This window comes from Sphaeramia orbicularis, chromosome 1, assembly GCF_902148855.1.
Source record: "Sphaeramia orbicularis chromosome 1, fSphaOr1.1, whole genome shotgun sequence".
Taxonomy (NCBI): Eukaryota; Metazoa; Chordata; class Actinopteri; order Kurtiformes; family Apogonidae; genus Sphaeramia; species Sphaeramia orbicularis.
The window spans coordinates 57,078,289-57,091,141 of NC_043957.1; the positions used below are offsets into that span (position 1 = coordinate 57,078,289).

General features: G+C 35.7%; 1 protein-coding gene across 1 annotated transcript; it reads right to left on the reverse strand.

Moving 5' to 3' along the window:
* On the reverse strand, positions 1-5,368 carry ppp1r27b (protein phosphatase 1, regulatory subunit 27b). Its single transcript, XM_030142881.1, has 3 exons — positions 4,802-5,368; positions 2,627-2,777; positions 1-235 (listed from the first exon to the last, which is right to left on the reverse strand). The coding sequence occupies exons 1-3, from the start codon at positions 5,028-5,030 to the stop codon at positions 112-114; spliced, it is 504 nt and encodes a 167-aa protein (XP_029998741.1). The 5' UTR covers positions 5,031-5,368; the 3' UTR covers positions 1-111.
* Positions 5,369-12,853: the final 7,485 nt, after the last annotated feature.

Below are 12,853 nucleotides of genomic sequence, written 5' to 3' on the forward strand. Positions count from 1 at the left end.
ACACTGCTCTCCTTGCGTCTCCGCTGCTGCCTGACTGTCACACAGACTGGGCGGCTGTAGGTTTCTCCACACACGTGCATCAGTTTGTGGTTTTAAAACCCACAAAGTCTGTCAGTCGTTGACGGCCAGGCCAAAAATCTGCAGCAGCTCTTTGTTGTCCGGCTCAATGAGGTCAGCTGGTTTCTCCCCACAGTCATTCTCCAGGTCAGGGTCAGCGCCCAGCGACAGGAGGTAACTGCGAAGAAACACAACAGAGGAGACTCTAAGCACAAGGCCTCGCACTCATGTTCTTTCAGGTTCCACATTCAGCCCACTTTGATCTGCAGTGGGCCGGAGCAGTAAAAATAATAACAGAATAACCAATAAATAATGACAACTCAAAATTTTTGTCTTTGTTTTAGTGCAAAAAAAAAAAAAAAATCCCATTAAATTTTGAAAATACTTTTATAAACTATCCAAATTTTAAAAAAAAAAGTGAATAACCTGAAAAAAACTGAAATTTCTTAAGAAAAATAAGTGCAATTTTAACAATATTATGACTAAACTTATCATTTCTACATGTGCATTATGGATCAGATCTACAAAGACACTGTTGTTGGTCCATCGGTCTGGATGACGACCTTGACTTCAGTTTCTGTGGCTCCTGCAGTGGCTGCTCAGCCCTGTTTTGGCCCTGAAGTGTCTGCCACAAAGACACTAAACACTGAGGAACAGGTAGAAAATAGTTCAAATTGTGCTGAATTTTCTTTAGACATTTCAGGTTGTTCATATTTGTTCAGGTTATTCACATTTTATTGTTACAGGATAGTTTGTAAATGTGAATATTTTCATAATTTAATGTTATTTTTGCACTAAAACAAAGACAAAAATTTGAAGTTGTCATTATTTATAGGCATAATGTAATATTATTATTTTCACATCAAACCGAGAAGAAAATCTGCAGTCATTCTTTTTTGTGGGTTCTTCTGCTGTTATTATTTGACTGTAGATCATATTGGTCTGTATGTGGAACCGGAACTAAAATGAGTTCCACAGCCTTGACTGTGGAATTTTTGCATTTTGTAAATTCATCCCACAGTCCGGATTGGAACCTTTGGTGGGACGTATTTGGCCCCCGGGCCACATGTTTGAGACCCCTAATCTTCACTGTAAAAAAAATCTGTAATTTAACATAGTTTTTACTGTTTATTTTACAGGTTTTTCCTGCATTTTTAAGATACAGGAAAATACCAGTGAAATGACAAAAACAGACTGTGATTTTACAAGTCAAATATAAAATAACATGAAAAAACTGTTACTGTGAATAACCAAAAAATTTCAATTTTTTAAAAGAATTTTTTTTTTTCACAGAAAAATACAGTTAAAATACATTTGCAAATGTGTCATAATTTCACAAATATTTATTTTCTATTTATGAGATTAAACTGTTCATTTAAAGTTTAATACTGTAAAAAAATAAATAAATAATAAAATGAGATAAAATTACTGACAATTAACTGTAAAAGAAGTATTTGTTCTGTCAGTTGAACCAGACTTGTTTGTTAATTGACAAATATCTTGTATAATTACAGGAGGTTTCACAACAAAAATGTTGAATAAATGTATTTTTGTGAATGTATAACATATATAAGCACTGATAAACTGTCCAAATACAGTTTTTATCAGTGGATTGGACAACTGAGTCTCATTGAAAATTATTTATATATATATTTATAGGTAATTTGATTGTTTTAATACATGAAAAAATTCTTTATTAAACATTAAAAAGTAAAAAAAAAAAAAAAAAAAAAAAAAAGAAGCAAAATCTCATGTAAAGTTAGGGCAAAAAACTATATTTTAATTATGGAAAATTACTGTATTTTTATGCGATGTTTACTTTCCGTTATTTTACAGTATTTTTTCGGCACCCCTACTGCTGGAATAATATCCTTTTTTTTACTTTTTTTTTTTTTACAGCATAATGTGACTCTGTGTTGCTATGGAGGTCAAGCAGACACAGGAATGCAGCTGATCCTGCGGTTTGTGTTATTGCTATGTGTGTGTGTGTGTGTGTGTGTGTGTGTGTGTGTGTGTGTATGCTGATTTGTTCATCCAGAGCTTAAACATGTCTTCTCATGCCTCCTTTTGGTTCCATTTTAGGGAAAAATGGAAGTGTCATGTAGATGGGAGCAGAAATGTGATTCACCTACAGGGAATTAACCCTTTCATGCATGTATTATGAGAACCTCAATCAAGATTTTCTTTCCTGAGTGTTTTTATTCCTCTTTAGGCATGAAAAAAAAAGGGATTGAAATGTTTTTATGAACCTATTTTTCATGGAGTTATAAAAATATCCACTCAGCTGGACACCATTTGCTTAATTTTTAGTCTGCATTGGTATTTATTGATTATGTATTGTTGATTATTTAAATGCATTTATTTGTAGTTGCTTTCAATAACCCTGTATTTGTGCACTGATTTATTTATTTGTCTCATTGCACTTTGGATGTGGGCTGATGTCTGCGGTAAGCTGCTAATGAACTGCCCGTATGGGATAAATACAGTTTTCTGAATCTGAATCTAGGCGTATGCATGCAGACTTTTACACCTCTTATGAGTGGTTGTTGTCAGAAACCTGGATGCTCACCGTGCGATGTGTGGGAATCCGTCGCTGCAGGCCATGTGCAGAGGAGTCCAGCCCTCCTCGTCCCTCTGGTGAATATCTGCGCCGTACTTCACCAGCAGCTTCACACACTCCAGGTTCCCAGTCAGCACAGCCTCATGGAGGGCAGCCATGCCTTCACACAGGACAGGAAACAGGAAAAAAGGTCAGCACAGATCAGGGGTGGGTCACATAGGGGGTCACATGTGGCTCTTCAGCGTCTGTCTGTGGCTCCTCTGGTCCAAAAACAGAAGGAACATTCTGAAATGAACTGAATGAGTCATTACTTTCAACAGTCTTATTCTTAAAGGCCTAAATCTATTCTAACTTTGTCCATCTGCAAAAATGCACAGGCTTTAAGCGGAATAAAATAATTTTGACGGCATAAAAACCAAAATGGATTATTTTCTTGCCAAATTCAATACAAGATGCTCAATTTGCATTTAGTTCGTAGTTTGTAAGAAAGCCACTATTTATGAAACATGAGCTTTTTCTCCATTACACAAAGTAATTATGTTTAGGAAATAGTGTCCATCATTAAAAAAAATGGTATAAATCTTGAATGTTTTATTTCTTGTTGCCGTATAATTTCATAAATGCACCAGCCATTGCAATATCGCAATAAAAATACAACACTATGCTTATGTAAAAAAGAAAAAAAAAGGGTGTCTAAAAATATTTCTGTACTGAGTAAAGCAAAATATGTGTTGGATTATAAAGCAATGAGAATTTGATATTGTTCACTTATTCTGCCATGTTTGAGTTATTGTATTGAAGTATGGGGTAACACATATATGAGGAACACAAAAGAGACAGAAAAGAGCAATAAGAATCATGTCTAATGTTAATTTCAGAGAACATACAAATGAGTTGTTTATTAAATCAGGATTGTTTAAGTTTACAGAGTTAGCTGAATTAAGGACATTCCTGATTGAGTTTAGAGCAGGAAATGGACTTTTGCTGCAAGTTTGCAGAGATTATTTGTTTTAGTATGACAGGATGAAGAACACAGAAGGAGGTTTAACTTTAAACAGCAAAGGGTTCGGATTAATGTGACGCAAATGTGTATTTGTGTTGTGGGGGTCAGGATGTGGAATTCTTTGGCAGTGGAAGAGAAGAGCTGCACAAATATTTTTCAGTTAAAGAGGTTGTATAAGGAAAGAATAGAGAAGCTTTATAAAAGCATGGAATGAAATAATTCAACTTATGGATGTTGGATTTGTTACCTCCGCCAAGGAGGTAATGTTTTTGCCAGGGTTTGTTTGTCTGTTTGTTTGTTTGTCTGTCCGTTAGTGTGCAACATAACTCAAAAAGTTATGGACAGATTTGGATGAAATTTTCAGGGTTTGTTGGAAATGGGATAAGGAAGAAATGATTAAATTTTGGTGGTGATCGGGGGTGGGGGGGCCCACGGGGGGGGCCACTGATCAGCCTTGGCGGAGGTCTGCGCTCTCCGAGTGCTTCTAGTTTTATTTGTATTGACTGTCATGTAAACTGTTTACTGTAATAACTGTAATGGCAACGTATCTGATGGAAGCAGATGTTTGAAGAAAGGGGCAGGTATTAGAAGTTTACTTCATCCTGCTCCTTTCCAGTCATTTAGATTTAAATAAATAAATAAATAAATAAATAAACTAGAAGCACTCGGAGAGCGCAGACCTCCACCAAGGCTGATCAGTGGCCCCCCCCGTGGGCCCCCCCACCCCCGATCACCACCAAAATTTAATCATTTCTTCCTTATCCCATTTCCAACAAACCCTGAAAATTTCATCCAAATCTGTCCATAACTTTTTGAGTTATGTTGCACACTAACGGACAGACAAACAAACAGACAAACAAACAAACAAACCCTGGCAAAAACATAACCTCCTTGGCGGAGGTAATAAATAAATAAATAAATAAATATTAGAGAGCAAACTAATCCCAAACAGCCTACAGCAGAGCAGCCACCTCATGGTAAACTGCAGATGGGTTTAAATATGTTTTTCATGGCTCCAGTCAGATTTCTTTCTTTTTTTTTGGAGACAAAAATGGCTCTTTAGGTTGTAAAGGCTGCTGACCCCTAACGCAGATCAACAGAAAACAGTACAGTGTCATTGTATACTCAAGCAGGACATCCACTGCATTTCCCCGTTTGGTTGTGTGGGGGTGGAGTCTCACCTGACAGGTAGATGGTGTCCAGAGTCACTCGCTTTGCTCGGATGAAGCGTCCAATCCTCTCCAGCTCACCTTGTCGTACGTAGTCCTGGAAGACGATGTCGTTGGGGAAGTGCACGTTTCGGACCGGTTTCAGAGAAGCTGTGGCTTTGCAGCTCAGAGGGACGCTGCAGTTCTTGGGGTAAGCTTCAAGTCCAATGGTCTGGGGCACGGGGTACTGATAGTACTTCATCTTGGTTTGATTTACCTAAAAATCTTGCAAAAAACAAAAAAAACAAAAAACAAAGCAAACAACCCACAAACAAATCCAACCAAAGGCTTCAGATCAGACTCAGACTGCTTTTCCTTTAAGTCTTCAGGTCTGAGTAGACTGTGTCCAGGTCTGGGTCGGTCTTTGTGCTGCAGAGCTGTGGCTGTGGTTCTCAGGGTGGTCCTCTGGTGTTCTGAGCTGTCACTCGCCTTCATCTGGGTCTTTTTATACTCTCTGTGAGGCTATTTTCAGGAGCTGACATGCTGCCCATCCAGTGGCAACACATGGAAGATGAGTAGCCCTGCGCCTGGGTTCCCCCCTCCCACTAACCTGGTGGGACGCACAGCTCCCATCTCAGGTCATGACAGACAGTGACCCCTTCCTCTTGTTTACCCCCCACCCCCATGCACTTAAAAAAAGACGTGAAACCCCATCATCTGAGGAGGAGGAGGAGGGAGGTGGAGGTGGGCATGATTTCTTGTAAACACAGGCCGGATAAAAGTGGTTTTACTGCAGGAGTGTGTGTGTGTGTGTGTGTGTGGGGGGGGTAAGTAGTAGTAATCTATGAGTTAACCTGCTGAAAATAAATGGGCCCATGAAAGGGGTTGAGTCATAAGACCCTTTTACACAGAACTGTGTAGTAGTAGCAGCAGTACTAGTACTGTTAGTACTAGTATTTGTAGTAGTAGTATATCCACTGTTAGTACTTATATTTGTAGTCGTAGAACATCCACTGTTAGTACTTATATTTGTAGTAGTAGTATATCCACTGTTAGTACTAGTACTTGTAGTAGTAGTATATCCACTGTTAGTACTTATATTTGTAGTAGTAGTACATCCACTGTTAGTACTAGTACTTGTAGTAGTAGTATATCCACTGTTAGTACTAGTACTTGTAGTAGTAGTATATCCACTGTTAGTACTTATATTTGTAGTAGTAGTATATCCACTGTTAGTACTAGTACTTGTAGTAGTAGTATATCCACTGTTAGTACTTATATTTGTAGTAGTAGTATATCCACTGTTAGTACTAGAATTTGTAGTAGTAGAACATCCACTATTAGTACTAGTATTTGTAGTAGTAGTATATCCACTGTTAGTACTAGTACTTGTAGTAGTAGTATATCCACTGTTAGTACTTATATTTGTAGTAGTAGTATATCCACTGTTAGTACTAGAATTTGTAGTAGTAGAACATCCACTGTTAGTACTAGTATTTGTAGTAGTAGTATATCCACTGTTAGTACTAGTATTTGTAGTAGTAGTATATCCACTGTTAGTACTAGTACTTGTAGTAGTAGTATATCCACTGTTAGTACTAGTATTTGTAGTAGTAGTATATCCACTGTTAGTACTAGTACTTGTAGTAGTAGTAGTATATCCACTGTTAGTACTTGTATTTGTAGTAGTAGTATATCCACTGTTAGTACTAGTATTTGTAGTAGTAGTATATCCACTGTTAGTACTAGTATTTGTAGTAGTAGTATATCCACTGTTAGTACTAGTATTTGTAGTAGTAGTATATCCACTGTTAGTACTAGTACTTGTAGTAGTAGTATATCCACTGTTAGTACTTGTATTTGTAGTAGTAGTATATCCACTGTTAGTACTAGTACTTGTAGTAGTAGTATATCCACTGTTAGTACTAGTACTTGTAGTAGTAGTACATCCACTGTTAGTACTAGTACTTGTAGTAGTAGTATATCCACTGTTAGTACTTATATTTGTAGTAGTAGTATATCCACTGTTAGTACTAGTATTTGTAGTAGTAGAACATCCACTGTTAGTACTAGTATTTGTAGTAGTAGTATATCCACTGTTAGTACTTATATTTGTAGTAGTAGTATATCCACTGTTAGTACTAGTACTTGTAGTAGTAGTACATCCACTGTTAGTACTAGTACTTGTAGTAGTAGTATATCCACTGTTAGTACTAGTACTTGTAGTAGTAGTATATCCACTGTTAGTACTTATATTTGTAGTAGTAGTATATCCACTGTTAGTACTAGTACTTGTAGTAGTAGTATATCCACTGTTAGTACTTATATTTGTAGTAGTAGTACATCCACTGTTAGTACTAGTACTTGTAGTAGTAGTATATCCACTTTTAGTACTAGTACTTGTAGTAGTAGTATATCCACTGTTAGTACTTATATTTGTAGTAGTAGTATATCCACTGTTAGTACTAGTACTTGTAGTAGTAGTATATCCACTGTTAGTACTAGTACTTGTAGTAGTAGTATATCCACTGTTAGTACTTGTATTTGTAGTAGTAGTATATCCACTGTTAGTACTTGTATTTGTAGTAGTAGTATATCCACTGTTAGTACTAGTACTTGTAGTAGTAGAGGTATATCCACTGTTAGTACTAGTACTTGTAGTAGTAGTATATCCACTGTTAGTACTAGTACTTGTAGTAGTAGTATATCCACTGTTAGTACTAGTACTTGTAGTAGTAGTATATCCACTGTTAGTACTAGTACTTGTAGTAGTAGTATATCCACTGTTAGTACTAGTACTTGTAGTAGTAGTAGTATATCCACTGTTAGTACTAGTACTTGTAGTAGTAGTATATCCACTGTTAGTACTAGTACTTGTAGTAGTAGTATATCCACTGTTAGTACTAGTACTTGTAGTAGTAGTATATCCACTGTTAGTACTAGTATTTGTAGTAGTAGTATATCCACTGTTAGTACTAGTATTTGTAGTAGTAGTATATCCACTGTTAGTACTAGTACTTGTAGTAGTAGTAGTATATCCACTGTTAGTACTTGTATTTGTAGTAGTAGTATATCCACTGTTAGTACTAGTACTTGTAGTAGTAGTAGTATATCCACTGTTAGTACTTGTATTTGTAGTAGTAGTATATCCACTGTTAGTACTAGTACTTGTAGTAGTAGTATATCCACTGTTAGTACTTGTATTTGTAGTAGTAGTATATCCACTGTTAGTACTAGTACTTGTAGTAGTAGTATAACCACTGTTAGTACTAGTACTTGTAGTAGTAGTACATCCACTGTTAGTACTAGTACTTGTAGTAGTAGTACATCCACTGTTAGTACTAGTACTTGTAGTAGTAGTATATCCACTGTTAGTACTAGTACTTGTAGTAGTAGTATATCCACTGTTAGTACTAGTACTTGTAGTAGTAGTATATCCACTGTTAGTACTAGTACTTGTAGTAGTAGTAGTACATCCACTGTTAGTACTAGTACTTGTAGTAGTAGTATATCCACTGTTAGTACTAGTACTTGTAGTAGTAGTAGTATATCCACTGTTAGTACTAGTACTTGTAGTAGTAGTATATCCACTGTTAGTACTAGTACTTGTAGTAGTAGTATATCCACTGTTAGTACTAGTACTTGTAGTAGTAGTATATCCACTGTTAGTACTAGTACTTGTAGTAGTAGTATATCCACTGTTAGTACTAGTACTTGTAGTAGTAGTAGTATATCCACTGTTAGTACTAGTACTTGTAGTAGTAGTATCCACTGTTAGTACTAGTACTTGTAGTAGTAGTATATCCACTGTTAGTACTAGTACTTGTAGTAGTAGTATATCCACTGTTAGTACTAGTACTTGTAGTAGTAGTATATCCACTGTTAGTACTAGTACTTGTAGTAGTAGTATATCCACTGTTAGTACTAGTACTTGTAGTAGTAGTATATCCACTGTTAGTACTAGTACTTGTAGTAGTAGTATATCCACTGTTAGTACTAGTACTTGTAGTAGTAGTAGTATATCCACTGTTATCCACAGTCTATTTTGTCTGTTTTTCCGTCCTTTTGTTTTTGCCTTTATATACTATATAAACAAATGTTTCCTATACACATGTTTGGGATCTGTCTTTCCAGCACAACTTCATCTATCTCATCTGTCTATTATTTTTTCACTGTAACCTACTATAAAAACATAAAAGGCCAGAAAAAAAAAAAAAAAAATCCAATTTGAAAAATCTATATAATTTGATGCATAAATAACACACAGATGCTTAACGAACCTTTTCAAAGACTGTAAAAGTGAATATTGGTTCCAAATATCAGGTATAGAAAATTAAAATTGGAATAAATTAAAACTATACTCAAATATTTGACATAAAAGCAGATCTTTACATCGGTGTTTTTTTGCCTAAAAGTGCAGTAATCAAACACGGTTATCACGATACTTGAATGTAAACGGTGATACTGTCTGCAGTTTTACCGCGGTTTATCGTTATACTGGTAACTGTTACATCTCTGGACATTAATAATATTTTATGTCAGACTGTTCCTTTGCTCCTACACCGGGATGAACAGTTTAGTTTTAAAAGTCCAGACGGTAGTGAGATGCATCATGTACGACAACACAGCTGGAATTCAACCAAAACAAATGAACAAAACTCTGTCACCGCTGGAAAACTACACCGTTTTAATCCTAACGTTCCTGACATTTGTACTCAGTGTGATAAGGAAACACACACTTTGGTTCATTGTATGTGGACCTGTGAGAAACCTCCGAATTTTTGGAAAGACACTCTTAATTTAACCCTTTCATGCATGAATTACGCGAACCTTAATCAAGATATTTTTTTTCTGAGTGTTTTTATTCCTCTTAAGGCATGAAAAAAAAGAAAAAAATTATAAACCTATTTTTCATGGGGTTACAAAAATGTCCACTCAGCTAAAGAAGGAAAGAAACATGTATTTACTGATATACTGCATGAAAATTCTGAAATAAAAACATGTTTAATGCTGCTAACCTGATGTTTTCTCACATTTTAACATACCTGCATGGAGATGCCATGCAAAAAAAACCCCAACCAAAAACAAAAACAAAACAAAACAAAACAAAAAAACAACGAAAAAAAACTTGTTAAAAAAAACCAAAACAAAACAGTTAATTGCAGTCCAATAACAAATAACAATTTTTTTTTACACTCAAACATATTAGTGCAGATCAGGTTTATCTAGAAGAGCAAATTTACAGTAATGGTGTGAATTACAGTGTGTGGGATGATGCATAAGCGTATCCACTGTATTAGCTGATATGGAAATAAAACAACAAAACCCATAAATATACAAGAGAACAGCTGTAGAATAACTGTCCACTGTAGTGACCACTATGCATGAAAGGGTTAATTTACAGCAGTGTTTTTCAACCTTGTGGTCGGGACCCCACATGGGGTCACCTGAAATTTCTAGTAATTGATAAAAATAAAAATTTACTAATAATTATATGGTGAGTTGACAGAGACAATCCCAATCCATGAAAGACACGACAAATTGTGAGTGTGAACCTGCAGCACTGTGGTTCTGTTTATGTGTCAGATGTTCATTGTGGTCAGTTTCAGATGCTGCAGCTCTTTCATAATTCATAGTTTCAGTTCTTGTTTGTTCAGTATTAATTGTCCTCCTTGTAAATCACAGCTGGACTGACTGGACAGATCCTGACCAAGGAAAATACAATTCTCCCTTTGTGCAGTAATCTACACCTGGATTTACTGCCTCTGTCCACAGTAATATACATTATATAGACTACATATCATCTAAAATTAACGTTTATTTGCAACACAGTATAGCAAACTATTACATGATCAAAAAAACATCAGTTTTAGCAAAAAAAAAAAACCCAAAAAAAGTCTCCGTTTTGAATGTCTGGGGTCGCGAGAAATTTGTGATGTTAAAATGGGGTCATGAGCCAAAAAAGGTTGGAACCACTAATGTACAGATTTACAGAACGTGTTTTCCCTGTGGAGCCAAAATGGTGTATTTTGCACATCTTTTCTGAGCAGTTTCAAGTAATTGGAAGAAAAAGGAAACTTTTAGATTTTTGTTTGTTACAAGCCAAATGAGTTATTTCTTTGAGATGGAAAGATATTCAAGGACCCACAGCGAACCAATGGATTAAAGAAATGTCTTCTAACCTGGCACTGGAAAAGCTGACGTACCTGGACACAGGAAAGACCCAAGACTTTTAAAAGATCTGGACACCTTTTTTAAATTTATTTATTTATTTATTTATTTTTTTACAATTTTTAAAGGACTTGTCTGTATAGTCAGTTAAGTTGTGTCTTTCAAGTATGTTTTGTTGCACTGGGAGTGGGTGGGGGGTGGTAGGGATTGTTTTAATGTGTTGTGGGTTTTTTTTGCTTGTTGTCATAAAACAATGAAAATTACAAATATATTTCTGGAAAAAATAAATAAATAAAATAAAATAAAATAAAATATAAATATAAATATAAATATATATATATATATATATATATATATATATATATATATATATATTAGGGGGGGCAAGTTAACGTGTTATTACCACGTTAACGCATTCATTAAATAACGCCGACAATTTTTTTTATCTCACGTTAACGCCGTTTTATTATTGTTCTGCCTTTCAAGCAAGTCTTAGTTGATTTATACATACGGACTCTTATTTTGAAACTCATGCTTTTATTTTGCCGGTCCACACACCGGTGCTGTGTGTATGTGCAGCTGAGAGGAGAAAACCGGCGAACTTTACAAGTAATGCTGATGTTTAAGCTAATTCGTTTATGCTAGCAGTCGGAGATGGGTTGCTAATTCTTTCTGCAGGCTCATGCTAAGTTTATGTAAATTCATTGGTTGTGTTTAGGTCTCATATGTCAGCCTTTGAACTAACCTTTACTCATTTACGATGTGAATGTTGTATTAGCAGTCATTTTATCTCGATGCTAACTTGAATGGGAAAATCCATAGACACGCTAACGATTAGCATTTACAGGTTAATTAAAGATTTACAACGTCTTTTTATTCAGCAACAAAGGCTCACATCAGAGATATTTGATACTATTCATTCTTACAACAACTGAACATTAAATACTCACAGGCAAACGTTTTTGGGGCCATACAAACAAGAGTGAAAGAAACATGTCTGTTAGTTCTATGTCCGAACTAACTACGGTAACACTGAAAGGACAAAACATACGTTAGTGCAACTTATTCTGACCACTTCAGGGCCCCTTTGGCTTGCTTTGAACAACTGAACATCACATATTAATGGGCTTATTAGTATTAGTACTGATTAGTGGGACTAAGACTCCTGTCAATCACTCACAACTGTAAATACACTGGTGGGGACATAAACATGTGTAAAAGTAGTGGTTTTTACATGGACATTTTCATTTTAAATGTCTTCAGATGGTGGGGGGGAGAAGGACACAGTTGTTTGGAAGCACTGACGTGCAATTATTTTTATCACCGGAGTACTTCCAGTCTGGAATATCACTGAAAGGAAATACATGCTGTTGATGCGCCCCCCCCCCCCCCCCCCCACAACTATGCGATTAATCGCAGAAAGCGATTAATCGCAATTAAAAAATTTTAATCGCTGCCCACCACTAATATATATATATATATATATATATATATATATATATATATATATATATATACATTAGCAACATTAGAAGACATGATTGCAGTATTGCTCCCACAAACCACAGTCCTCATGTTTAGCTGAGCTCTGCAGTGCTTCAGCTCAGTGTTCTGCTTATGGGTGCTTCTATGAAACTGGGTACATTTGGTACCTGGCAGCTTTTTAGATCCAATAATAAAAGAGAAATTTAGACATATTCCCCCCATGATGTACCTAATGATGACCTCTGATGCAAAAAAATATTTATACTCTTGCTCTGAGCCATTCCAAAATTAATGAAATTTTAATAAAATATTGGGGCCAAAAATAGAACCCAAATATGGACATTAACTCTCCCTAGGTGTCAGTGCATTAGATGTGTAAACATGTGTAAATGCTCTTCTACAGACTCTAAATAAAGACGCTGTGTTCAG